Below are 27,305 nucleotides of genomic sequence, written 5' to 3'. Positions count from 1 at the left end.
TTGGAGGATTTTGCCTGGTCCCTGCAAAAGAAATGTGGGGACCTGGAAAGAGTGGGCAGCTGTCTTCACTGGGCAGCTCTGATCAGGACCTTGTAATGAAACTTGGGGCAGATTGCTGCTCCTGTAGTTCATAGCCCTTACCTCAGGGTCATCAGGGCTCCTGGGCTGGGGAAGAGCACAAGCACAGGAAATTGGGCAAGCACAAATTCTGTTGATGCCATATTCAGCTTGTTTTCAGTTGGAAAAAGACGGCTTGCAATAGTCATAGAAAGCCTCCCCCCCAGGAGTCTGTGCCCTTGGAGAGTGGCTACCTGGACATCAGCTGGGCTGTGGATGAAACAGAATGTTGTGAAAAAGAATAGGGAGCACCCCTCTCTAAGAGCTAGGCCTCTGGGGAATTGCTCCCCTGATACACCTTATGGGAAATGCCTGTAGGGAGCCCAGCTGGGGCTTAGCAGTCTGGCCCTTGCTGAGTATGCCCAAGAGTGAAGCTTATCCACACCTCACAAGGACTGTGGGCTTGTGGGTTCATGCTATGTTGAGGGGCCTTCCTCTAAACATTCAACCTTGCTCATAGCTGAGTTCAGATGGCCCATGGCACTTGTGTAATAAAAGTGGAATATGTCAACTTCGTGAGCATCCCTTTTAAGTCTTCTTTTGTAACTCTGGAACACCCCATAGATTGGTGGGAAGCATAAAACTGGGACAATATGAGGATACCATGGTCACAGTTTCTATCTTGAAAAGCAAATCCTGACTGCCTAAGGTGAATAAAAGGTCTGGAAAACACAATCATAACTCTTTCCCCATCAAAGTTGAGTAACATGTCTCTGTTCTGAACCAGCTGAACCTAGGGCTCCACTGCAGCCTGCTCAAGGCCAGGACTGAATGATGAAGGGGTCTTCTACCTCCAGTCTCAGCCACCCTGGTCACAGGGAGAGATTGGTGTTGGCTCAATTTCAATTCTCCTATATAGGTGGGCTCCTACACTAATGTGAATGCAAATGGCCCTCAGGAAAGCTGTCCCAGGAGCTCGTATGGGGCAGCCCACCTCAGACCTTGGGTCCCCAACCTGCCTAGGCTCTGTGTGTTCTGAAATGACATAAGGATGCAGGGAAGCTGGCAGTCCTATGTCTGTACAAACTCAGGTGACAGGGACCTGCAGCCAGGACGGAACTTTCTGCCACCCATATTACTCGTGCCCCTATTAGCTGTGGTGTCTTTGAGTCTAAGATCCTGGGATAGTGGGTTTCAGGTTCTTCTTTTTCTTCTTCTTGGTATCAGGAGTTGAACTCAGGGCCTTGCACTTGCTAGGCAGGTACAGCACTACCGGGCTATATCCCTGGCCCCTCAGGTTCTTGATTTGGACTTCTCACTGCTGTTCCCTCCCAGGCCCTCTGGGCATTTTGGTTTGAGCCAACACAATATAGCTAGGGGGCTGAAGCTGGTCAAATCTTAACTCCTTTAGCACTGCAAAACATATATGTTTTCCCCTCTTTGGTACCGGGGATTGAACTCAGGTCCTTGCACTTGCAAGACAGGCGGCGGCACCACTGAGCTAAATCCCTCACCCAAAATATCTTTATTTCTGTTTCACAGGTAAGGAGACCAGAATGTAAACTGGACTCAGACCAGCTCTTCTGATAGGTGGCAGCATCTCGGTCAGACCAAGCAGTCATTGAGAACAGTCATCTAGGAATGGGAAGTGGAGGGCAGAGTTGGGAAGTCGAAGCAGAGGTCTGGGGTGAGGGCAGAGACTACAGCTTTAGGGAGAAGTAGGGAAGAGTAGTGGGCAGTGTGGTAGATGAGTTGTGTGTGAGGAATGAGACATAGTACCATTAGCTGTTGTGTAGATAGGATAAACTTTTTTTTGTTTTGTTTTTTGAGACAAGGTCTCACTGTGTAGTTGAGACTGACCTGGAACTCACTATGTAGCCCAGGCTGGTCTCAAACTTAGTGCTCCTGCCTCAGTCTCCTGAGTGCTAGGATTATAGGCGTGCGCCACCACACCCGGCTAGATAGGATAAACTTGCCTAACATCACCCAGCTAGCAGATGGCACTACAGGAGCTGTCTGAAACCACACTGGGGGAGCAGGGTAGGGGTGCTCCTGCACAGGCTCAGAAGGCTACTACTCTGGAGCTAGGAAGGGTACAGCACCCTGGGGTCTCTGTGGTGAGGGAGGCCCAGGAAAACACTGGGAGTAGTGCTGGATGCAGGGGTCAGCTGCAGCTAGCCAACCTGGACCCTCCCCATCCAGTGGCCTGAGTCGCAGCCCTCAATTCCATAGCCTTGCTCCTCTCCTAGTCCTAGGTTCCTGACCTGCTGTTAAGTAATACGCTGAAAATGGTCCAGTCCCACAGAGGCCCATGTGGGCACAGGGCCTAGGATTTCTGAGGAGGGTTGTTAGGGTCCAGCTCTACCTGACCATGTGCCAGGAGCTTAGGACCTGCAGGTGGAAGGGGGCCTACATTGAGGTGGAGGCAGGGATACAGTCTTTCAGCTGACTGGGGCCCACCCCCCAAACCTCAAGCAACTCTTCTACCTGCTCACTGCCCACCTGGTGCTGTCCTAGTGCTGCAGCATAGCAGTAGCTTCCTGAGGGCAGCCTCCTCAGCCATGGGAAGGCCATACCACCTTGCTGCTCAGGGCTGGCAAGATGCTCCAGCTCCCTGTGGGGGCCAGGCCAAGATGACTGGCTTTATGGAGGGGGAAGAGTATCTCCTGCATATATGCCATATGTCCTTGTGGCTGTTCCTAGAGTTGGAATGACTAGTCATAGGACTATAGCTATAGTCCAGGGAGCTGCTGGGAAATCTAAGGAAATACTCTCCAAACCAGGTGCTTTTGTGGCCAGCAGCTCTGCTCACAGCTCAAACTGCCCCCAAATTGCAGGAAACTGAAAAGCAACATCACTCAATACAGTGGGCTCTTCAGGTATTGAACCACCCCATGATGGGAAGAGGCCTGCATACGTGGGGCTGCATTTTCCTGTGTAAGAGGAGGGGAGACATTCATTTGGGATGGACACAGAATTGGTCCTTAGGGAATGGGTAAAGGGAGGACTAGGGGACCATACAGGGTGGTGTTCTGCACTTGTGGACTTTGGCTGGGCAAGAAGGTGGCCTCTTTGAGGCTGGGCCCTACTTCTTGCTGAGCTCCTTGGCCCGGTAAGTAGCAGCCTCCACAGCACTCATGGTAGCTGCTCGAAGCCCACCCTGCTCCAGGGCATGGAGGCCATAGATAGTGGTGCCGGCCGGTGTGAGTACATCTGTTCGCAGCTGAGCTGGATGCTGCCCTTCCTGCTGTAGCATCTTGGCTGTTCCCTGGAGAGAAGAGCATTAGGGGCAGTGACTCAGGAGGTCAGGCAGCCATACACAGCCTCACTCTGGATTTCCCGGGCTTGCTGTCCTCCTGCCCACTGAGGTGGTACAGACCTGGACCTTTCTGATATTCCCATGAGGATCTCCTCACTCACCAGCAGGGTCTGGGCAGCAATGCGGTGGGCCAGGCTACTAGGCATGCCCATCTTGATAGCACCTTCGGCCAGGGCCTCAGAGAATGTGCACACCTGTAGCAGCAGCACAGGGTACAGGAGGTCAAAGTCAATACTCCAGCTAGGCAAGGTGGCACACATCTACAATGCTGGGAGCCTTAGGCAGGAGAATCACAAGTTCAAACCCAGCCTGGGCAAGTTAGCAACTTATTGAAACCCTGTTTCAAAATAAAACATAAAAGTAGGCTGGAATGTAGGTCAGTGCAAAGGCCCTGGGTTCAATCCCAGTACCAAGGGGAGGGGGGAATCCAATATTCCCCCTGGACATAGCATCTAGTCTGGAGAAGGCTCTCAGAACCTTGAGGCCCCAGGGCTAGACTTGGAGGGTAAAGGCTATCATGGGAACTTGGTAGGCCTCTCTTTGCTGAGGGCCTGCCTACAGAGGTAAGCAAGACAATACTCACAAAGGCTACACCACTGCCACTCAGGGCTGTATGGATGTCCACGTAGGCCTCAGGCACCTCTTCGCACTGCCCACAGGCCTCTAGCAAGTTCTGCAGGAGTTTAGCCTCATTGTTCCCAGTGTGGACGCCCCGTGCCATCACCATGGCCCCTTCCTGGACTACACAGGGCAGGTTGGGTGATACCCGGAGCACTCGTGTTTTGGGGGGCAGTAGCTGGCCAGAGAGAAGGCAGAATTAGCCAGCCTGTGGGATCAGGCTCTGCTGGGCAGACACACCTAAACCAGCTGCAGGCTCCCATCTTCATTTCCCAGGCACAGTGGCCACAGCAATCCCGTCAGCCCCTTAATCCAGGTGGGCCACCTGGCCACCTCTGCAGGCTGGCTGGAAAGTTGTCTGCCAACTGAGTTGGGCCAACAGAGCCTCATCCCCACAGGCCACTTACCTCCTCTAGGGTGCTCAGAGAGACTCCAGCAGCTACAGACACCAAGATGTGCTCAGCAGTGACTACAGGGGCCACCTCTGCGAGGACAGCTGGCAGGACTTGAGGCTTGGTAGCAAAGATGACTACTGAACACCTCTGCAGCACCTCCTGGTTGGAGTGGGTAGTCTGGCAGCCCAGAGCCTGTATGGGACACCATGACCAGGACCAGAGGCTGCAAGGGGGGAATGTCCTTCTACACCACAGTTCTCTGTGTACAGGCCACCCTGCACACCCTAGGTCCCCTGGGGCCTCCTGCACTTACAGGTGTGTGCACCAGCCCAGTTCCAAATGCCCAACACTCAAGAGCATTGTTCCTCAGGCTCCCTGAGCCTGCACTACTTGAGCCCTCTGTCCCAATGTATGCCCATGACCATCACTGCCTACCCTGGTACTGCATAAATGTGTACACACAGGCACTCACCTGTATCTGCTGGGTTCTCCCACAGCCTTGACTTACTCTTGACCTCTGATATTCCTTTCCCTTTCCATCCTAGCCTAGACAGTCTCAATTCTTCTGCTAAATAGGCTGTACTCCATGGTCCTAATAAGTGCCTCAGAGGAAGAAGCCACCCCAGTCCCTACTCACCTGGAAGTGGCAGAGGTTCCTGTCTGTTGGTGCACTGGCCAGCACATGCTGAGCTTCCACTTTGCCTGGACAGAAAGGCAAAGGCAGAGGACAAGTGAAGGATGGGAGGAAAGGGAAGAGCATGTCTAGCTTCTCATGCTCAGCCAAGATTGACCCATCTATGATGCCTGCTGGACTGAGACTCTGTAGGAACTCAAAGTAGGGATGCTCACCCACACAGGGCCAGACAATCATATCCATTCAATGTTATTAGGCAGTCACTGTCACCTGCCTGCTGCTGGACAAGAAGGCTTGGGGTCCTGCCTGGCTCTGTGAGGACACAGACCCAAGGAGACCCTGCCTCTAGGAAGGAATAGCTGCCTGGAGCACTTAAGCTTGTTGCCAAGGAGCAGAACCCCAAAGAGAACACTGAGCCTAGAAGGGGGCATGGTGGGTACAAAGGTACTTGACAAAAGGCTCTCTTGGGACTGAGCTCCTCTGAAAGGGGTAACTTACATAGTGAGTTCAAGGCTAGTGTAGCCTGAACTACACAGCTCAAAAGACCAACAAAACAAAACCCGAAAACCAAATCAACCAAACAAAAACATACATGACTCATTGAGTCTCTGCACAGCCATGAGAGGTAGGTGGACACCTGGAATATGCATTAAACTATCTTCTGTGACCCTCTGGACTTTGAAATATGGCTGAAGGCAGAGAGCCAAAGGTCACCAGCTCTCACTTGTTTCTAAATACAGTGCAGTAGTATTAGGGTAGTATCTTCTGCTATATACCAGGAGTCTTCATGATTGTGCTCTTCTCCTGAGCCCCCAACCCCATACAGCAGACCCCTGGAAGTGTCTGGAGACTCTCTGTCCCACCTTGGGGGTGCTACTGACATCTAGTGAGGAACGACACCAGATGCTATAAACATCCTATGATGCACAGATTGAATTATTAGGCCCAGAATGTCCACAAAGGTGCCCACTACCAGGAGTGGAGCCCACGAACAAATAGAAAGGAAAAAAAAAATCAGAGGTTCAAAAAAGTCAAAGACAAAGATCGAGAAGCCAGGAAGTCAGCCATATGTGCTGTCAGTGAGCCAACACTGTCCAAAAGAAATATGGTTTGAAAAGCATGTAACTATACATTTTCTAGTACACACATTAAAAAGGTAAATAACAGGTGAAATTAATTGTAGTTTTCTCACTATATCCGAACTAGTACTTGTTCAACATGTAGTTAATATAATAAAAAAAACAAGACTTTTTTTTTTGTTTTTTTGAGACAGTGTCTCACTATGTCGTTGAGACTGACCTGGAACTCACTATGTTCCCCAGGCTCATCTCGAACTCACTGTGATCCTTCTGCCTCAGCCTCCCGAGTGCTAGGATTACAGCCGTGAGCCACCACACCCGGCTTGTGACTTTTTTTTGTTGTTGTTGTTCTAAACCTGCTAAATCCATAATGTCCTTTATTCTCCACACAATGAGTTCCCTCGGACCACCCTATTTCACTTAGGCTTCTGGTCGCTGTCTGGCAGCAGCTCCGGCCGCCCCACGCAGGTCTGAGCCGTGCCTGGCCCACCCACTCCCAGGGGAAGAGCTGCCAACCGGTCGCTGGGACCAGGGGACAGTGGGGGCCCTGGGACACTGCTGTCTGTCCCAACCCAGGGGCTCTGTGGGTTCACTGCACCAAACCAGCGAGAGCCAGGTGCGCCCCTCCTGCCGGTCAAGTGGGCTTTTCTAGCGGAGCCTTCCACCCACGCCTCACCACCCACCTGCTCGGATGAGGCCCTGCGCTATGGCCTCTGCCATTCGGCCCGCACCCACGAAGCCCAAGCGCCGCGGGTCAGACCTCACAGCAGCCATAGCTCTCGCGGTCCTTCAGCTAGAGAAGTAGATCCCACCCCTCACTGTTCACTGGCTGAAGAGCTAGCCGGCCCATCACCGCCTATTGGTGAAGAGAAGCAGGTAGGTGGGGCTTATGACGTGCGGCGTTGAGGGTCGGGAGCACTTGAAACTGTTGTGTGCAATGGGGTGCCAGAGCTGGTTTCCCAAGGCTCCTGTATGGTCAGACCGCGAGTTTTCGGAGAAGGGTCACAAAAGAGTGGGGAGCTACTTCTGTGCATCGCTTCTGTTTCACTCTGGGTAACCCGAGCCTGGAGTCGCCTCCAAAACAGCGAAGGGATATTTTCACAGCAGACGGCCCCAAATCGCCCAAGATGGGGCTGATTGGGATTCCAAATAAAGAAGCACCAAAGACACGGAAGGTTGAAGTGACCCTACACTATTCTGACCCCTGATCCTAGATATCAGTGCACACCTGGTAACTGTCCCTTGCTGAGCTGGCACAAATTGATGGTCGTTAGGCAACTGAAAATCTATAGTTGGAGTGGGAGCAGAGCCTGTATGGGACACCATGTCCAGGACCACACACATGGTGTGCAAGACAGGCAAGTTCCAGGCTGGGGCCCTATCATCAGGACAGGACAGGCCTAGGAGTGGACCCTAGCAGCTCAGACCTATTCCTCTGGTGGGGTCAGCATCCTCAGTGTCCCAGCTCTCACCCTGATTGGTGGCCTCTGGGTGAGGATGAGCTTGCAGAAAGCTGGATGGGGAGCTAGAGAGATGTAAACCAGAGGAAGAATGCAGAGGACAGTGCAGAAGTTGGTGGATGCACTAGCAGATGTAAAGCAGAGGACATGGAGTGTCCTAGGAGCAGCGCTGGGATAGTGGGAGGAGGTGATGGGCTCTGAGATGGAGGTATGGGATCAGGGGGAATTGGTGGTGGAAAGCATCTGGATGTGTGAAGTATCTCTGGAAGTCAAAAGGAAGAATGTGCTGAAGGTTGGTTGGGCTGAGGAAAAATGAGAAACTGACAACACTCTGGGGTTTCATCCTGAGCATTTAGGAATAGGATGATTGGGAAAAATGGGTCTGGTTTTCTAGAAGGGACATGTGGAGGTATGTTCAGGACAGCCTGGCTGTGGCAGCACTCACAGTTCTAGCTGTGGTGCTGGAAGAGGTCATGAGCTGGCAACATGGTGAATTAGAAGCTTTGTACAGGTGGCACCTGTATAGGTGGGGTTATCTTCACTTTATCCTCTGAGCCTACCAACAACTTCCACAGACTTCTGGGAGCAAGTTAGGTCCCTGCTCTTCCAAGCTTCCAGTGATGGCTCAGCTCTCAGGCTTGTAGGCTTCAGCCCTATGTCATCATAAAGGACAAAACCCAGTTGTCTTAGGTGAATGAAATCTAGGTACATGAGATCCACAAGTGGATATTCCAGAACCACAGTGAGACAAGTCAAGGGGCTCAGTGCCACCTGCTCCTGGGCACTTCAGCTCCCCCAGCCCACCACTCCTGAGTCCATACCCCTGTGCTACCTTGACTGCCCGGAGGACTGTCACTCAGCCTCTTGGATTTTGCTGTGTCCCACTGAGACTGGGAAGGCCAATGGTGCTCACCCCTTGTTGGGAGTGACGCGCTGTAGATCACTATGGCCAGGTCTAACTCACCTTCTCCTGCAGAGGGCGTGGTGGAACAAGGCCTGGCTGAGGAGACTATCCTTCCCACCCATTCCACAGAGAAACATCAAACAATATCTCCTGCAGATCCTAGCCATTCTCCCTATTCCAATCAGGCATCCCCTTTCAGTTTCCTTATGTACACTATAAATAACGGTGCTGAGCATACAAGCCAAGCTCTTCCTCTCATCAGGAAAAAGACTTTCCACCTGGCCTCAGCTATGTAAACTTTACTGTCTTCTTTGTTTTATTAAGTTTCTTAATCTCTCACCGTTGTTTCACAATGAACACTTGGCAACTCCTCTGGTGGCTGAAGCTGATCTACCACAAAGTCAGGCTGGAGCCCCAGAGACGTCACCCAATCACCATCTCCCAGAGAATGTCTAAATCCAGACCTGGCCTCTTTCCCCAGGGTCTTCAGGGCTGATGCAGAGCCCAAGTGTGTATGGCTATGTGTGGAGGGGCCAGGCTCTGGCCAGGGACTACCAGGGAGAAGTGCCCTGCCCCATTTCACAGCCCAGTAACAGTCCATATGCAACCTGTGCTCCTGCTGCTCACATCACTAGCCTCTCGGTCCAGCAGCTCTCAGGGGCTGAGCAGGGGGATATGGGTCCCCGGATGGTCAGGCTAGGGAGGCAGTGCTGGGTGTGAAATAGCTGAACACAGAGCTACTAAGGCCAGGCCTATGAAAATGTACTTTATTGGGTCCCAGACTCAGGACAGTGGGACCAGAGTGGACTAAGGCAGGGATGGCAGGGAGGGAGGTACTGGGCCACCTGGGCCTTGTTTTCCTGAGGAGAGACAGAAAAAGGGCCTTGCTGGTCAGCCGCCTGGAGCCCCCAGCAGAGGGGGTGGGATATGGGCCAGATTGCTGGGCAGTGTTCTTGGCCTCCAACGAGGTCTGAGGCCAGGGGCTGCTGGGGTTTGCTAGCTGAGCACCTGCTCCGCTCATGCCTTCACTTCCGGGCCTGCTCGTAGTTGTCGGTGAACCAAGTGCAGGTTTCCTTCACAGCTGTGGGGCAGGCAGGTGAAAGCTGGTAGCAGGTGAGGGAAGGGAGGAGACAGGGCAGGTAGAGGCCCCAGGGACAGAGGGACCAAGTGATATAGGCTGTGATGGGGATCTGGTGACCATGTCTGTGGGGCACTCCACCCCCACCTGACAGTAAGGAAGCTGAGGCCACAGCAGGGGATAGAGGGAGAGGTACTAGGGTTCAAAGCAAAGGGGGCAGGAAAGACAAGAGGCCTGCAATTGTGTTGGTGGGGGAGCTACTAAGGGAAGGGTTAGGGCTCACCCTGCTTGAAGGGTGTGAACTGGAAGTCGGGCAGGTAGGTCCGAAGTTTGCCATTGCTGGCTGTCTTCTTAAACTGCCCATCTGACTTGGTTGTGTCAAACTGGAAGCCTTGGTCAAGGCCACAGCAGAGGGAACATCCCCATCCCCACCCAGCCTTGAACCTCTGTCTTTTTCTGCCTGGGCAGACCTGCCATCTTCCAGCTGCCAGGGGGAGCACCACCAAGGAATAAAATGCTGTTACTCAGTTGTCCTACATGGTGGAGGGGCACAGTGTCCATCCCTGAAGGTAAAGGATACTGTGACTTCCCCATGGAAGCCCATGGCCTCCATCACAGCCTCGGCTGCCTCCTTGATGGAGACTTCATCTTCCTCGCCCACTGTGGAGAACAATGGGTCAGCAGCCAGTCAAGCCCCTCCTACCCAGCCCCCCACAGGTATTCCAGGAGAGACATGGGTCCTACCCTACTATGAGGGTGAGGCTATCCAGTGTCAGGGTACGCACCTGAGAGGATGATGGGCTCCACCTCACTGTACTCCCGCAGGACCCAGATGAAGAGCTGGGCCAGGTCCTACACGTGGGACAGGCAGGTCAGAGCCCACACTGCTGTTTCTGCTCAATTATGCCACACCAAGAGCTCGGCCTGGACAAAGTCCCTCCTCCAGGCAACCCTTTCTCCCACTGAGCTGCACATAGCCTCCCTCATGCTGCAGCCTCCCTGACAGCCCAACAGGCCACCCTTTGGAGGAAGGGCTGTGTTCCCTCTGTACACACCAGCGAGTAGATGAATTGCCTCTGTGGCTTCCCAGTACCCCACACGGTCAGGGCCGAGCCGCTGCCTGAGGTTCAGGGGAAGGGCAATTGTCAGAAGACTCCAGCCAGGCCAGGTCTTCCCAGGAAAGCTGGGACCCGGTCAGGTGGAGACCCAGGCTGAGTGTGTGCTGGGTGGCCACACTCACTCTTGGCCAGGTGCACCTTGTGGATGAGGCCAGGCAGCACGTGGCCATCCTCAATGTTGAAGTTGTCATGAGGGCCAAAGACATTGGTGGGGATAACAGCAGTGAAGGTACAGCCATGCTGCTGGAAGTAGGCCCTGCAGTGGGACAGCATCTACTGCTCTCACCTGTCTTGAGCCTGCTGTGCCACCACTAGCCTCTGACAGATGCAAAAGCAAGGGGCACGAAGGCCAGTGCCCACCCAGCTGACCCCACCCACCCAAAGGAGCTTGAACCCTCTTCCCCTCTCCCAGGTAGGTCTGGGCAGGACACTGGAGAAGGACCTGTTCTGCACGTCAATCATCCTCTTGGCATAGGAGTACCCAAAATTGCTGCTGTGTGGAGGACCATTGTGGATCTGTGGGAGCAGAAGCATTGAGGCTTTCATTTTCAGTTCCATCCACATACCAGGCCTCACCCCCAGAAGGTCCCATTCCCTCACCATGGTCTCATCGATAGGATAGGTTGTCTTATCAGGGAAGATACAGGTGGACAGGCAGGAGACCACTTTGCGGACGCCCACCTCAAAGGCAGAATGCAGGACGTTGTCATTGATGTGTACATTCTTCCTCTGCAGGAATGGAGCCGGAGCATATCATGGCAGGCCTGCTCTCCAGGGACAGAGCTGGGGACAAACCCTGGGCCCTTGGACAGGGCAGTACCTGTGGCTGTTTGTCCTGTTCCCAGGACAAGACACAGCCTCCCGGCATGACCTTACAGAAACCACTGCCCCCACCAGGGCTGCAGGAGGGTCCTGCCTACCAGCTGGAGGGAGGAAAGGGCCACTCCCATGGAGGCTGCAGAGATCAGAGCAGGTGGCAGAACATGGAGAAGGAGCCCAGGGATCCCAATCTGGCTTTAGGAGGGGCTCCCACTTACATAAGAGAAAAGGCTCCTCCACACCCCCAATTCCAGAGGATCCACATCCAGCTCTAGTACCCATGGCCTGTCCTACCTTCCCTGATTTCAGCTCACTTCCTTAAATCAACTTGAGACGGCCAGGAATTTTGGACTGGTCTTGGGACAAGGGAGAGGAAAGAGGTGGTAGCCAGGCAGTACGCTGGAAAGGCTGATGCAGACAAGGAGGGCCTTGAGCAACAGAACTCCTGGTGGAAGCCTCTGCTGACTCCAGTGCCTGGTATAGGTTTGCCAGACCAAGGCCACTCCCCAGAGGCAGGTGAGCCAATCCTCAATGGCACAGTCAGCAGAGGCAGAACCCTTATATTATGTTCCCTCCTCCCAGGGCATGCACCCAGAGTGTGTGGTGGGTCTTGCTTGACCAGAACCATCCTGGAAGCCTGAGGCTCTGACAGCCCAGACGGCTCAGGAGGCAGAAACTAGCCCCAGGCCATATGGCACATGTTGGCTTCTTCAATCTCACCAATCCTGGAGGTCAGTTCCACAGCTTTTGCGTTGAGCCAAATGCCTCTAGGCCCATCTGCATGTCCCTCTGCCCACAGCAAGTGTGAGCCCCTGGAAGCCCACCCCATCCCCACACTCATGGGCTGCCCCCACCAGACTACACCAAGCCCCAATCCTTAGGGACTTCCTGGGGTAGGTACATGAGGCTGTGAGACTGGAAAGCTTACCAAGAAGTTCCCAGCTCCTGGATCTCACAGTTTTTTGTCCCCTAACTTACCCAGAAGTCCAAATTGTATTTGATATTCCGGAACAGGCCCCCCACCATTGCAGCAAGATGGATGACATGGGTGGGCTGGACTTTCTGGAACAGGGCTTTGGTCTGTGCTGCATCCCTGGGTGGGGAGCCAGACTGTCAGAGGCCCCAGCGAGGCCTGAGGGAACTAGCAGTAGGGACCAGAATAGTAGGTGCAGGAGCTGAGGGAGGACAAGGCAGGAGAGACAGCCAAAGGACAAGTGGTTAAATTCAGTGCCTAGCAGAAGGGTGTGGACTTCTGGGAGAGGACAGGAAAACATTCACCTAACACATAGTCAGCACACCCAGGCCAGGACTGCTAACTAGCAAGAAAAGCCTGGACTTGTGGCTACTGACATACTCATGGAGCCTGGAGCTCTTCAGTCTGCACAGGGCACTGGATGAAGGGATTTGGGGGAGTTCTGGGGAGAGTCTCAACTCACGTAAGGTCTGCATCTTTGGAGGAGACAAACACCCATTCCTCTCCTGGCAGGCCAGCCCCATCTGCAACCACCTTCTGGATGGCTCGGCCCACCAGTCCAGAGCCCCCCGTCACTAGGATCCTCATGTGCCCCTGGGGCTCACCCATGTTGGCTGCACCTGGAGGGTCACACAGTGTGAAGTTGAGACTCTAAGGGGTTCCATTCTCCGGCACCCATTCCCTCGAGGCAAAGGGCAGTAGGCCACAGGTAGGCAGACAGACCTACCTGGATTTAGTCACCCAGCCTCCCATCTGTTCCTCTGTCTAGGTCGCCACGGGGCCCTGAAGACTACCGTCCAAACCAGAGCAGCTGGTCCAGACCCACGGCCCCACCAGACGGAAAAGGGATATATTCTCCAGAAGAGACACCAGAGAGGAGGTAGACAACCTTAGGGATGGGGCGTCCCGACTAGATGTGGAGGCTGCTTCCAGCCAAAGCCCACACACTACGAACAGGCAAGGGGTGTTGCCCGCGTTTGCAGTCCGATGCCCACCCGCCCTGATCTGTGCCCTCACGATCCTGATTCCTCCCAGGTAGGTCGCGTCGCTGACTAGACGGCCTTAGGTGCCGCCACCCTCGAGAACCATCCTGGAAATCTGCTCTGCCCCAGCCTCAGGCTCCCATCGCCAACCCGACCGGGGGAGTCTCGCCCGACATTCCGCCCCCTGGACCGCATGGATCGACCAATCGCGGCCCACGGAGATCCTGCGACCGGGCGCCCACCCACTGCTCCGACCTTTGCACGCACAAGGTTTGTCTCGATGTGCCACGTCCCCAGGATCCCCTTACAGTGCTGCGTAGTCTCACCTGAAGCCGGCCCCACCCGCCAAAATAGCTGCTTCCGGCACGGCTAGTCTTGCCACACTCTAGCCAGGTGGAGGGGCGGGGCGAGGGCGGGGGCGGGCTTGCTCGCGGCACTCTGGGAAATGGAGTTCTAGGCCGGAGCCGGTGGGGCCCCTGCTCTTCTGGGAAACGTGTAGCCCCTGGGAAGTGTAGTCAATGCCGCCCTACCTCCTGGGAAATGTAGGCCTGGGATTGCAACGCTACTTGTTTGGTGTTGCATCCCTGGTCGTTTGTATCCGCTGGACCGTCCCGACGACCGTCCCGACAACCTTTTAAGACACACTAGTGTTCCTCCGCGGGGCGCTACGGGTATGGGAGTGAAGAGAGCGGTGTGGGCCGCACCTCGCGAGGCTAGAGCTGTTTAGGGCCTAGCGGCGGAGAACCCTGCTGAGCGAGGAAGCAGAGTTGTGTGCTAGGGTCCACTCCTCCAGGTCCTGTACCTGGCCGACCGGGCCAAGCCCCTGAACAAAATGGTGAGGATGCCCTGGCATTGGAGGGACTCCCTGGCATCCCGATTCAAACTCCTCTGGTCAGGACCCCGCTCCTCAGGGCACACCTCCTTCCCTTTTTCCGCTATGGTGCTTAAGGGCACAGACCGTCAGGAAAAGGAACTGTGCGGGCCGCAACAGCGCCCTTTGTTGCCGACCCTTCTGGTTGCTCAGCGCCTCTTTACGCTATCCTCCTCCTTAAGAAAGGCCAGGCTCACCAGATTTCAGATGGAAATTTAGACCCTCTTGGGGCTTTGAACTATTGCCTCTTATCCGTGTTAAATTATGGCAAAAGATTTGTCTATATTTTCTCCATTCCCTGAGACTTTGGTGTTGTCCACACTGCTGAGGCTTTTTTTTTTCTTCAATTTTTAAATTAGTATATGTTTTACTCTTAAGTGAAATAAACCGGACACACGTTTAAATACCGCATTGTTTCTCTGGTGTGAAGAACACAAAAGTGGAAATAAGGACCAAAATGTATAATAGATATTGGGAAATGGGAAGGGTAACAGGGGGGGAGGGAGGGAGAAAGGAAGGAAGGGGCAAGAAAATAGAAAAAATGGAAACAGCTTTTATACATAGAAAGAGGGGCTTAAGGAGAGAGAAGAATAGGGGAAAAGGCGAGATATATCATGTACAGGACCCTGTAATGAGTGTTATCATTATGCCTAAAATGTACCAAATGTTTTGCTATTTAAATTTTTTAAAATAGGGGATTTAGCTCAGTGATGCTGCTGCCTGCCTTGCAAGCACAAGGACCTGAGATCTCCAGTACAAAAAAAAAAATTAAAAATAGCACCAGGCATGGTGGCTCATGCCTGTAATCGCAGCACTCAGGAAGCTGATGCAGGAGGATCGCTTTGAGTTCGAGACCAGCCTAGCCTGGGCTACAGAGTGAATTCATTTTTATTCTTTTGTTTAACTCCTCTTTGAGTTAGATGTATTCTTTCTTTTTTTTTTTGGTATCGGTATGGGGATCGAACTCAGGACCTTGCGCTTGCAAGGCAGGCGGCAGAACCACTGAGCTAAATTCCCGGCCCAAGAATGTATTCTTTCATTTGGGCTCTTTGGCACTGGTGGCCTCCCTGTCTGTGAGGATTCCCTTAAGTTTTTGTTTTGGTGCCAGGGGTCAAGCTCAGGACCTTGTGCTTTCAAGGCAGGCACTGGCACCACTGAGCTAAATCCAAGACACCCCCCCACTTAAGTATTTTCTGCACTGTTGCTTCTTTGTCATGGAAAGTCTTTACTTCTCCATCCAATTTTGATGGGCACATGTGTTTAAATACCACATTGTTTCTCTGGTGTGAGAAACCAAAAGTGTAAACAAGGACCAAAATGTATAAGAGATGTTAGAAAGTGTGAAGAAAATGTTCACATGAGAAGGGGAACAAGGGAGGTGAGAGGAGGAAAGGAAAGAACCAGAAAAAAGAATAGAAGGAAAAAATGGAAACAAAGCTTTTGTAAATAGGGGAAGAGGTGTTGAAGGGAGGGGAGGGAATGGGGGAAAAAAGCAAGATACGTCATGTACAGGTACAAATTCCCTATGCTGAATGTTGTATATCTAAAATGTACCAATAAAAAATTTTTCAAAAGTCTGCTACTCATGCTTTCCATTAAATTTTTCATCTCATCTATCTCTGCATGCTTTCTTTATATGTTCTATTTTCCAAAATGGTCATTCAGATCTTGTATTGTCTTACTTAACTCAGTTCATTGTTTGTTTCTTCTATACATTCATCAAATATTTTGTGGGCAAAGTTCTTCATCTGTTTAATTAAATCTTTGAGCTTGTTGAACCTCATTTATTTTTCTTTCTTCATTATCTCTTCAAATGTTCTAACTATTTGGTTTGTGAATTCTTTGCTTGTAGCTTTCTATATTTCATTGTCTATAAGATCTGCTTTTGAGGACATCAGAGAGAATACAGGAGTTATAGGGTCATGGAGACTTCCACCTAGATATCAAAGGAGGACCTGAGAGCCAGGCAATGTGTGATAGGGTCTAAGATGTGATGAGCAGCCCCTGAGACAGTGATATATTAATAGGGAAAACTTTTATAAATAGCAAAACCTATAAAATGTTACAATGTAAAATGGTTTCTGCTGTCTCTAACAGCAGTTTGTTTTGTTTAGCTCAAAACTAATAGGCACGGAAGGCACTAATTGCTGAATGAGGCATTTGGCCTTACCCTGAGATAACAGTCAAGGTCTTGAGCACTGATGAGACTGGAGCCACCTGATTGTAAAAGTGTCTAAATGAAAGAACCCATTGCTAACATTTGCTCCCCTGACCCTGAACACCCTCTTCCTATGGACTAGAATAGATAACTAGGCGAATCTTAACAGTAAACTCCCCAACTGCAAAGAACTGTTTGTTCCCTCTGGATTGAAAAAGATTAACTATTCTGTGATCATGATTTGAACTGTGAGAATGAAATATAACCACCCAAATGAAGTCAAGGCTGTAACACCTTATAAAAGGAGGAGGTGTAACCCAGTGTGTCATCAATCGAGGCATGGCTTATGTGCGATCGACCCTTATCGATAAGTAAATTTATTATTTTACTTCCATTCTGCTGCCTCTCTGTGTGTCACTTACTGATTCTTTCCATAACAGTATGAAGCTGTGAGAGTGCAGCCAAGCTGTGGAAGAGACCTTAGGAAGTTAGAGATGGCAGTAATGGGGAAATCTGTAGACTAAGCATGCCTAGCCAGAGAGAGAGAGAGAGAGAGACAGACAGAGACAGAGACAACCCATGTGGGCTGCAAACAACAGGGCCATGAAGGCAGGGCTACTCAAGTGTTTTGTTTGTTTTTTTTTCTTTTTTCTTTCTTATTTTTATTGGCACTTTTTAAGTATACAGTACAGTTATATTCATCATTGGGATCTTGTACCTTTACATGTCAAATCTTGGTTCTCATTTTTCCCCCATACCACTGCCTTCCCTTCACCCCTTCCATCCTCTCCTATTTACAAAGATATAATTCATCAATTTTTCTTGTTGTTGTTGTTATTTTGGTACCAGGGATCAAACTGCAGACCTCACACTGTGAGGCAGGCGGTGGAACCACTGAACTAAATTCCTGGCCGGGCTATTCAAGTCTTTAGGAGGTCACATCTCATCACTATGTTCCTCCAAATGCCAGACAGAGACAAAAAGGACTTGATGTTTTCCCACTGGGTTTGTCTTGCTTTAATCCCATACTCCTTTCCTATATCTTTATTCCTCTCTTTTGGGGGAAATGTTTACCCTGTGGCATTTTATCTTGGGAGTATATGACTTGATTGGGGGGGGTTAAATACATTTTTATGTTTTTGTTCTTTTTATAGCAAAACATTTAACGGTACATTTTAGGTGTATATAATGGTAACACCTGTAGGGGATTTGCATCTGTACATGATAGATCTTGCCTCTTTTTTATAACAATTTTTTATTTTCATCAGGATTCACAACTAAGAGTTTGCCTTGAGTCTCAGAGAAGACTGTACTTTTGGGGAATTCTGGAACTGATGAGATTTTGTGGATACTTGGAGATGGACTGAATGCAATTTTCACAGTGAGATGGACATGAGACTTTTGGGATTAGGGATGCAAGTTATGGTTTGGATTTGAAATGTCCCCAGGCAGAACTCATGCTAAAATCTTGGTTACCAGTTGATGAGCCTTTGGGAAAGTGATTAAATCATGAGGATTCTAACTTTATCAGGTGAATTAACCCACTGATAAGATCATAATTTCACAGCATTATTGGGAGGTGATGAAGCGAAGCATTCAATACAACCTCCATCAAAATTTTTTTTTTTTTTTTTTTTTGGTACAGGGGATTGAATTCAGGACCTTGCACTTGCGAGGCAGGTGGTGGAACCACTGAGCTAAATTCCTGGCCCCTCAATCAAAATTCTAATCACCCTTTTTGGGTAGAAATGGAAAAGTAAATCCACAAATTCATCTGGAGTCACAGAACAGACTTACCTTGATAATAGAAAACACAGTTGGAGGACTCACATTTCCCAAATGTCAAAATATACCCCAAACAAGCTGGGCGTGGTGGTGCATGCCTACAATCCCAGCACTTGGGAAGCTGAGGCAGCAGGATTGCCACAGGTTCCAGGCCAGCCTGGTCTATATAGTGAGTTCAAGGCCAGCCTGAACTACATAATAAGACCCTGCCTTGAAATCACCTGCCCCCCCCAAATATATTACAAACAAGTATATCTGCTGTAATGAAAACAGAATTGTACTGGAATAAGGATAGACATATAGACAAATGTAATACAACTGAATCCAGAAACAGTCGTGATGGATAACTATCCAGTAGCCAGAACACAGAAAGCTCTCTTACAATTTAACAAATGGCAACCCAATTAAAAATTGGACAAAGGAAAGCAGAAGTTCAACAACAACAACAACAAAAATTGGACAAAGGGGTTGTCGGGGGGTTAGTTCAGAAGTGCTGCATCTGCCTGCCTGAGTTCAATCCCTAGTACCAAAAATAAATAAAAATTAGACAAAGGATTTAAATAGCATTTATCCAGAGAAGATACATAAAGATCCAACAACACATGAAAAATATGCGCCACACCAACAGTCATTAGAGAAATTCCAATCACCACCACTGTCAGATACCACTTCATAGTCACTAGGGTGCCCATAATACTAAGAAGGAAATTAACAATTGCTGATGAGGTATGAAGAAATAGAAACCCTTTTTCCAGATGTGGTGGCACACACCTGTAATCTCAGCACTCAAGAGGCTGAGCCAAGGCTGGGGATGTAGCTCAGTGGTGCCTCATGTGCCTGTCAAGCTGAAAGTCCTGAGTTTGATCGCCAGTTTCTTTGGGGGGGGGAGCTGAGCCAAGAGGATTGCTGAGTTCAAGGCCAGGCTGGACTACATAGTGAGGACAAGGTCACCTGAACCACAAAATGAGCTCCTGTCTCAAAAAAGGAAAAAAGGAAGAAAAATCCTTGTATATGATGTTTATGTAAAATGGTTTAGCTATTGTGGCAATCGGTCATTCCTCAAAAAGTGAAATGTATAATTATCATATGATCTAGAATATCATATGATCTAGAAGTTCCACTTCTGGGTACAAACCTGACAGAAATAAGTCATATGTCCTTAAGGATAGAAAATATATCACATTAGATAAAATTCTTTAGGAAGTGGAATGTAACTACAAATTCAAAAAGGGGAGGGTTTTTAAAAATTTTCTGAGCTGACCTGCACTCAGTCACTGTGACATTTAGATTCCATTTGATACATTTGAAGGATTGTCACAGATACAGCCAGACATTCCTTATAGCTGTAAAAATAAATTTTATTCAGTAACTACTGACATACGAGAAAGAGCTGAGCTCCATTCTGATTTGTGCAGAGGTGACTGGGTGCTTTAAAGAGAGAATGAGGCAGTAGGAAATGAATAATGACAAGGGGTTGATCTGTGTAAATGCGATTAGCCCGCTGTGTCCCTAGTGCGCAGTCATGAAGCTGGGATTTCATCTCACAGACAGGGAGCAGACCCCAGCTGGTTGTATTTCAAAAGAATGGCACTCAAGTCTTTCAGGGTGACTCTGCTGAGCTTTAAGAGATCTACAGCTTCAACTGCAAGCTCTTTTTATTAAATGCTCTGGGAAAGGAAGCTCAGGAGCCTGTTGGCCGGAGTAAGGGTTGGTTCCAGCTGGGGTCGTCCCGAGTGCTCCGGGAGTCACACAGGCCAGCCTCTTCGGGCAAGGGAGCACACAGAGCCTCCCACTGAGGCTTCTGCATTTCTCAGGAGGTCGAACACAACCGTTTTATTCTTTGGTGCCTGCACTGATAGCTCTCCAGAAATTGAATTATTTGCCCCTGTTTAAACTTTGGGGGAAATGTTCCCGCAGGAGGGAGCCATTCCCACGCTCTTTGAGGAATACAAGAGTGGTTGAAGTTTGAAGACCAATTTCCGTATCCAATTTCCCCAAGAATGTTCTCTGATTCTGGGGCTACGCCAGTCCTTATCACTAACCCAGAGTGCGGAACGACCCTGGGTCTTCCCTTCCCCTCCGCCGAAAGTCTGCACCACAGAGACGCAGCTGTCGGGACTTCGCTCCTAGAGCGGCGACGGAAGTTCTCGGGCGGGGCCTCAGGCGAGTTCCGGCCGCGGTGGGCGGGCGGCCGTGCGGGCTTTGTCGGCAACTGTGCGGGTATTATCGGCGGCCTGCTGGGCTGTGGGCTTCTCCAGCCTCAGGCCAGAACCGTTCTCTTGCCCTTGGGCACCAGGTGAGTGGCGTGTTACGGGCGGGTGGGGGCTTGGGTCGCCCCGACCGCGCTTGCCTGTTGCCGGTGGCCTCAGCATGTCTCACCGTCCGGGGCTGGACCCTGCGTTTTTCTCCCGGGAGGTCCGAGTGATAACTATCTGGCTCCACCCCGTGTTGTCCGCAGTCCTCGCGGTCTGCAGGGTTTACACACTCTGGCTGCCGCGCCCGCGGCTTCGACTTCCGTGTGGCAGTGTTCGAGCCTCTCCGGTGCTGTCAGGCTGCAGCCCAGGTGTGTGGCGCTCGTTAGGGCGTCACTGCAGTTCTGCTCGCATCCTGCGTGGGTTTGCTGCCTCTGTGCTCAGGAGCTGCAGCATCCGCACCATTGTGCTGCTAGGGCAGAGGCCAAGAAGGAGGTGTGACGAGCAAAGCCAGCTCCAGAGTTTAGGCCTGACGGAGAGAAGGCGAGATGGTCTGTTACCCTGCCCTAGCTTTTTCCTGAAGCTTCTCTTTTCCCCAGAATTCTCTGTGCTAATGTGAGGGGCGTTTTGCCCCCTTTACACGTTTAGCAGTATCACTGTCCAGGGTGCTTAGATCCTGAGTGACGTGCCAGAGGTTTCCAGGGATGTTAATTGGTTGCAGGTGCTGAGTTCACACCGTCTGTCTGTGGAGCTCATACTCGAAGTTGCGCTGCAGTACTCAGAGTTATCGTTCCTCTGAGGTCTACTATCAATGTTTGAGAGAAATAAATGTCTTCTGCACACCTAAGATGTGATAGATGGACATTGTCCTGTGTTTTTACCTCATTCCCTAACCACAGACGGGATCTTTATCCCTGTGAGGGATGTGAAATTATACAGAATCTTTTTGTTGTTGTTGTTGTTAAGAATAGGAAAAATCTACTGCGGGAAAGAAAGCTTCTGTCTAAGAGAGACAGAACGGGGAATGCAAATTGGGTTGCCGGTTTACCCCACTTCTCCAAGATGTTTTACACAGAAAAGCCATGTGGTGAGGCCGGTACAAAGTGGGGCAAAACTGTAAGACCCAATGGAAAATTACAAGGTAGATATGAGGTGGGGCAAAACCATGACCAACCAATAAGATTACAAGTACCTCACCCAGGTTATATTGATTAAATGGGAATCAAATGGGGGAGCAAGGCATACAGCAAGCATACAAGGATTTTCAGTAAGGGAGAGGGTCAGGGATATTTCCTGGAAAGGCTGGGTTAAGACCTTGCCCCCCCCCAGGTGATTGAAACCTATTAGGAATATCAATCACTGCTCTTTTTTTTTTTTTTTTTTAAATAGCCAGGGGAAGCACAAGGGTGTAGTAGTTTCCTTTTACAATTCTGACCTTCATTGAATGTGTCTTGATTGTCCTCCATGTTAGCTCCTTGAGAGAGGCCCTGTCTAACTGCCTATAAGATATCTAATCAATTTACCTATCTGCAATGTCCACCATCTGAAGAAGTACCACTAACTTCTGTGAGGGAGCAAAGAGTGAAGACAGCTCCGGCTACTTCCAGATGAAGAGGATCATAGTTTGATCAGCAGTTAGAGTTACTTCACAGAGGGTCTATCTAAAGGCCTTCCATAGGTGCCAGGTATTGTCATCTTGGTAGTTGCATAGCTGTTAAGTCTGGAGGACACAAAGCCAAAGAAACAGTTAAGAATGCATGGGCCAGGGCCAGCGATTTAGCTCAGTGGTTCTGCTGCCTGCTTCTCAAGCGCAAGGTCTCGAGTTCAATCCCTGGTACCAAAAACAAAAACAAAAAAAAAAAGAATGCATGGGTGAAATTATAAGGTCAGTAGGATTGCTATGAATATAGCCCACAAAGAGGGTAAAGGAGAAGGTCCAGAGGACTTCAGAATCCAAAACAGAAGTCATATTTTTTAGGTTAGCAGTTATGAACTGTTTACAAGGTTGATCTGGTGGATCCTGGTAAAAAAAAAAAAAGTCTAACACATTTGTCATCGGTTCCATTTGTATGACCGCTTGGAGTTTGGCAGCCTCAAAGATGTAGAATCCTGTAGGAAAGGTTCCTTTGTGTCCTGAATATTGTAGACCTTGAGGGGCTAGGGCCAAAATATTGGCTGTCCTTGTAGCCCAGTTACCTTTTTATTTATTTTATTTTATTTTTTTATTTTTGGTACCAGGGATTGAACTTGGTACCTTGTGCTTGTGAGGCAGGCAGCAGAACCACTGAGCTAAATCCCCAGCCCCCAGTTACCTTTTTAGTTTTGGTCTCCAAACATTCTGGAAGCTTTGTCTTGAAATCCAGCAACCACAGAGGGAAGTGCCTTGAATTAAATAACTCTGATCAGTAATCTCAGTGGAAGACATCCAAAATGATGTAGGGAGGCCGGGTGTGGTGGTGCATGCTTGTAATCCCAGCACTCGGGAGGCTGAGGCAGGAGGATCAAGACCAACCTGGGCTACCTAGTGAGTTCAGGTCAGCCTCAACTACATAGTGAGAATTTGTCTCAAAAAAAAAATGATATACGGGGAGAGATGTAACTCCCAAATCTGCTAGATATGTGAAATGTGAGTTTGTGTTTTCTAAAATTGAAGGATGAATTCTAGGAACAGTGGAGGTTAAGAATAGGAAAAATTGGGCCAGGGATTTAGCTCAGCGGTTCCACTGCCTGCCTTGCAAGTGCAAGGACCTGAGTTCGATCTCCGGTACCAAAAAAAAAAGGAAAAATTTATTGAGGGAAAAGAAAGCTTCTGTCTAAGAGAGACAGAAGGGGGACCGGAAAGTGTGTTGCCCCATTTTACAAAATCTTAATAAGTGCTGTAACCTTCTTACAGGAGGTACAGAGAGAGATTTCACAATCTTCCTGGCCTTTCCTGGAGTTCAGGGGATGGATTCTTTGTTTTACTGGAATGGTCTTGGTGATGATAAGGAGAGAGGGTAGAGCTGGTCAGGGAAGTAGTGATTCTAGAACAAGGTGACACCATTGAAGTAGTTCAGAGAGCCTGAGTGCTACCTGGGTCATGGAAGATGACTGGTAAAAAAGAACATTGGTCTTGTCAGGAAAAGAAAACTCATCAGGGTCCTTGAGTGAGCCCTAAGAGTAGCTGCTGGGGTTAGAAGCCAGATGACCTGGGAGAGGGGGTTAACCTGCACATGCCACCCCCCCAACTGATGATTGAACCCAGGGACTTTGCACTGAGCTACATACACCCTCAGCCTTTTTTATTGATTTTTTTTTCTTTTTTTTGAGACAGAGTCTTGCCAAACTTGTGATAGGCTCAAACTTGTGATCCTCTTGTCTGTCTCCCAGAGTACTAAGATTACAAGTGTGCACCACCATGCCCAGTGAGCTGACTTCATTTCACTTCTGTGTAACCTTGACCAAGTCACATCCCAGAACTTCATGGATGGTTGTAAAGAGATAAGATATAACACACCTTGCCTAGTGTCTGGTATACACAGTGCTCAGATGCCTCCAGTGTCTGCAGAGGCAGGTACACAGCTTCTGACGCCTCTCTTGCTTTGCTTTTGTTATTCTTCCAGGTTAAACTTCGCAAACCTTCTTTCTCCTTTTCTTTAGGACACAAGTAACAGGTGGTGCCTTTACCTGTACGGATGCAAAAACCTGAGCTTCTGGTGCTATAAGGGGCACGCTCTGAGTATCCCAGGGTGAATACTCATGCACAGCTTTGGCTTCTCATTTAGACCATTTCATATACATTTTTTTCCCAGCAGATTTCATATTTTGTATTGAAAAGGGTCATATGAGGCCAGAAGCCTGGCATAGTTTTATTCACTGAAATTATTTTAAATCAAAAAGCATTGATTCAATTTTATTTGTATTCACAGAAGAAGAAGGAGCGAAGCAGAAATATAAAATTTCTGATTTTAACCAAGTGTGGTACCGCATTCCTGTAATCCCAGCACCCTGGGAGGCTGAGGCAGGAGGATCACAAATTCAAGCCTAATCTGGACAATTAAGTGAGAACCGTCACAAAAACGGGCTGGGGGTGCTGGTGATTTAGCTCAGTGGTGTTTTTGCCTGCCTGGAAAGCGCAAGGTAGTTCGATCCCCAGTACCAAAAAAAAGGTGGGGGGGCTTGGGATTTAGTTTAGTGTGAAGACCCTGGGTTCAATTCTCAGTATTGCCTCCCCTAATTGCTAACTTTGAGACAAATGCTTTTCTTTTTTAAATAATGACTTTATTTATTTGGCAGTGCTAGGGATCAAATTCAACTTTTTGCATGTTAGAGAAGGACTCTACCACTGAGCTACCTCCCAGCCTTGTGACAAAGGTCTCTTCAAAGCAGGAAATATTTTTTGTGGGGCAGGGTAGGACAGGGTCTCACTTTGTCATGCAGACTGGCCTTTGTAGCCCAGTCTGGCCTCAAACTCACAATGATCCTCCTGTATCAGCCTCCTGAGTGCAGGGATTACAGGCATGTACCACAATGCCCAGCAGGGATATTCTATTTTAAACACTACCTCTAAAGTATAAAAAGAAAAAGAAAAGAAAACTTTTCAGAGGCACATGACTGGTTTAAACAGATGCAAGCTTGTTTGCAGGTAGCATTGCTTAAAAAATAAACAGCAGGGAGCAGTGGCAACGAGTATAATCCCAGCTATTCAGAAAGCTAGGAGTAGAGGATTATAAATTGAAGATTAGCTTGGGCAATTTAAGCAAGATTCTGTCTCAAGAATAAAGATGAGTTTGATCCCAGTACCAAAAAAAAAAAAAAAGATGAAACAAAGAGCCAGATGTGGTGGTGCATGCTTGTAAGCACAGCACTCTAGGCTGAGGCAGGAGGATCAGGGTGAGTTTGAGGGCAGCCTGCTCTATAAAGCAAGATCTTGTCTCAAAAAAAAAAAAAAAACAAAAAAAGAATAAAAAGGGTTGGAAATGTTTCTCAGTGGTAGAGCACTTACCTAGCATGTGTGAGGGCCTGGGTTCAATCACCAGTACTGTGAAGGAGAAAAAGGTCATTAGGTATCACTAACTTCCAAAATGAGAAATTGTACCTCACCCTCAGCCCCTATTTATTTATTTTTTTGGTGTTTTGAAACAAGGTCTCACTCTGTAGTTCAGACTGACCTTGAACTCACTATGTATTCCAGGTTGGCCTTGAACTCACAGCAGTCCTTCTGCCTCAGCCTCCCAAGTACTGGGATTATAGGTGTGTGCCACCAAGCCCGCTCCCTTTTTAAATTTGGAAAAATGGCAAGGTTTAACATATAAAATTACTTTCAAAATATTAATCCCAGCTAATCTCTAAGCAAAATGTCCTATAAAAGTGACACATCACACTTGAGAATGAAAAAAATCTCTCACAATGAGAAGATGAATACCAGAGGCAGGCAGATCTGAATTTATTTTTGTGGTGCTGGGAACTGAAAATAGATCTGAATTTGAATTTAGCTCTTCTCTTTACTGGTTTAATGACTCTGGATGATTTACTTTCCTTTTAGTCTGTTTCCTCTGTCAACAGAGAGAACACCTACCCTTTGAGGAGGGGAGGAGTGCATGAGCGAGTGCAGGCCTTTTGTTCAGCATGGTGCTGAGCTTTGAGAGCCTGATGAATAGTCCCCCCTCCTTTCTGTGGTTCTGACTTGGTGGAGGCTCACCAGGAAGGCATGTGAAGAGCAAAAGTTCACCTTCTTACTAGCCACAGGCTAGGTTGGAACTTTATACTTCAGACCGAATGCCTGTTAGACTGATGCTCACTGGCTGGCTGTACTGTGTGGCTTTCTGCTCTCCTCGTGAGGCTTTCCCTTCTTAAAACTCAAGGCTTTGTGGAGCAGAGCGGAACATGTACCCCTGGAAACAGCTGGCTTGTAAGGGGTGGAAGAGATTGAGCTCGAATGCCTAGCTGCTGTCCCAAGCATTTTATTCTGCCAGCTCAACACCTACCTTGGAGATGGATGCTGACTTCTACGTGGAGGAGGAGGAGAGAGCTTTAGAAGATTTTGAGTAGAAAAATAATCTGACTTAACGCTTTTAAAGGGTCATTTTGTTGGATATGTGGAAGAGAGATGGAGAAAGGAGAAATGAGGCAGGTTCAGGGGCTTGTGTCAAGAAATGATGATGGAAGTTGTAAGATGTAATCACATGTTGGGTGAAATGTGAAGGTGCAGCTTACAGGTTTGTTAATGGGTTGGATATGGAAAGTGAGACGACTATTGCAAGAATTGTGGCCTTGGCAAATGAGATGATGGAGTTCTTATTAGAGGGGAAAATTCAAGGAGGAAAATCAGAAGTTTGATACATTAGGTTTGAAAAAGCAAGGTCATCAGCTGAGGGGCAGGAGGGGATTTTGGACGTTTAAAATGAGAGGAAAAGCAGGAGTTAGGGGAGTGTAGCTTTTTGAGTCATCGGGTAGCGCTGTATTTATGGAACACTCAGTCAACAAGAGTGCAGACAAGTCAGGAGGCAAGCTAAATCTAACCAGAGCTGGGTTGCACACAGGCTGCAGAGGGACAAAGTACAGGGAAGTTGGGGGTATATGAAGAGGATGATTATACAGGTGTCCTTCAGTTCCACAGATAAAATCCAAAGATCCTCAATTCACTTACATGAACTGGTGCACTATGTGCATGTAACCTATGGGTAGCCTCCATATATTGTAAGTCATCTGTAGCTGATTTGATGTACCTAATATAGTGTAAATGCTATGTAACTAGTTGTTATAGTGTTGTTGTTGTTATTATTATTATTATTATTATTATTATTATTATTATTATTATTTTAGGGAATAACAGGAAACGTCTGTATATGTTCAGTGCAGACCATTTTTTTCTTCAATTTTT

At 49.0% G+C, this 27,305-nt stretch overlaps 4 protein-coding genes across 17 annotated transcripts in view; 2 read left to right on the top strand and 2 right to left on the bottom strand.

Moving 5' to 3' along the window:
- Nucleotides 1-1,952: 1,952 nt before the first annotated feature.
- Pycr3 (pyrroline-5-carboxylate reductase 3) lies at nucleotides 1,953-6,925 on the bottom strand. Of its 3 annotated transcripts, none has more exons than XM_010630638.3 (6): nucleotides 6,786-6,925; nucleotides 5,027-5,091; nucleotides 4,402-4,581; nucleotides 3,960-4,172; nucleotides 3,478-3,570; nucleotides 1,953-3,325 (listed from the first exon to the last, which is right to left on the bottom strand). In XM_010630638.3, exons 1-6 carry the CDS (start codon nucleotides 6,874-6,876, stop codon nucleotides 3,143-3,145), a joined length of 825 nt encoding a protein of 274 aa, XP_010628940.1. In that variant the 5' UTR covers nucleotides 6,877-6,925; the 3' UTR covers nucleotides 1,953-3,142. The 3 variants fall into 3 exon arrangements, with proteins under 3 accessions (XP_010628940.1, XP_010628942.1, XP_019063958.1); XM_010630640.3 differs by having other exon boundaries at nucleotides 4,402-4,612; nucleotides 6,786-6,874; XM_019208413.2 differs by lacking the exon at nucleotides 4,402-4,581.
- Nucleotides 6,926-9,219: 2,294 nt separating this feature from the next.
- Tsta3 (tissue specific transplantation antigen P35B) lies at nucleotides 9,220-13,860 on the bottom strand. Of its 12 annotated transcripts, none has more exons than XM_033760842.1 (12): nucleotides 13,764-13,860; nucleotides 12,918-13,074; nucleotides 12,460-12,574; nucleotides 11,263-11,391; nucleotides 11,105-11,178; nucleotides 10,785-10,918; nucleotides 10,600-10,664; nucleotides 10,330-10,396; nucleotides 10,125-10,204; nucleotides 9,828-9,927; nucleotides 9,475-9,569; nucleotides 9,220-9,326 (listed from the first exon to the last, which is right to left on the bottom strand). In XM_033760842.1, the coding sequence occupies exons 2-11, from the start codon at nucleotides 13,061-13,063 to the stop codon at nucleotides 9,484-9,486; spliced, it is 996 nt and encodes a 331-aa protein (XP_033616733.1). In that variant the 5' UTR covers nucleotides 13,064-13,074; nucleotides 13,764-13,860; the 3' UTR covers nucleotides 9,220-9,326; nucleotides 9,475-9,483. The 12 variants fall into 12 exon arrangements, with proteins under 12 accessions (XP_033616733.1, XP_033616734.1, XP_010628933.1 ...); XM_033760843.1 differs by having other exon boundaries at nucleotides 9,475-9,547; nucleotides 13,764-13,859; XM_010630631.2 differs by adding an exon at nucleotides 13,182-13,343 and having other exon boundaries at nucleotides 9,220-9,569; nucleotides 13,705-13,856.
- Nucleotides 13,861-20,466: 6,606 nt separating this feature from the next.
- The window catches only part of Znf623 (zinc finger protein 623), an 11,986-nt gene continuing 5,147 nt past the window's right edge, over nucleotides 20,467-27,305 (top strand). The window contains exon 1 of the mRNA XM_010630618.3: nucleotides 20,467-20,547. The gene's annotated coding sequence lies outside the window, so the exon portion shown is untranslated. The remainder of the gene's footprint in view (nucleotides 20,548-27,305) is intronic.
- The window catches only part of Znf707 (zinc finger protein 707), a 38,150-nt gene continuing 31,324 nt past the window's right edge, over nucleotides 20,480-27,305 (top strand). Inside the window, exon 1 of the mRNA XM_033760840.1 lies at nucleotides 20,480-20,547. The gene's annotated coding sequence lies outside the window, so the exon portion shown is untranslated. The remainder of the gene's footprint in view (nucleotides 20,548-27,305) is intronic.

This window comes from Fukomys damarensis, unplaced genomic scaffold (genome assembly GCF_012274545.1).
Source record: "Fukomys damarensis isolate Sample0158 unplaced genomic scaffold, DMR_v1.0_HiC HiC_scaffold_5, whole genome shotgun sequence".
NCBI lineage: Eukaryota > Metazoa > Chordata > Mammalia > Rodentia > Bathyergidae > Fukomys > Fukomys damarensis.
Note: the sequence above shows the minus strand (reverse complement) of the source record. Positions and strands in the feature narration are given on the sequence as shown.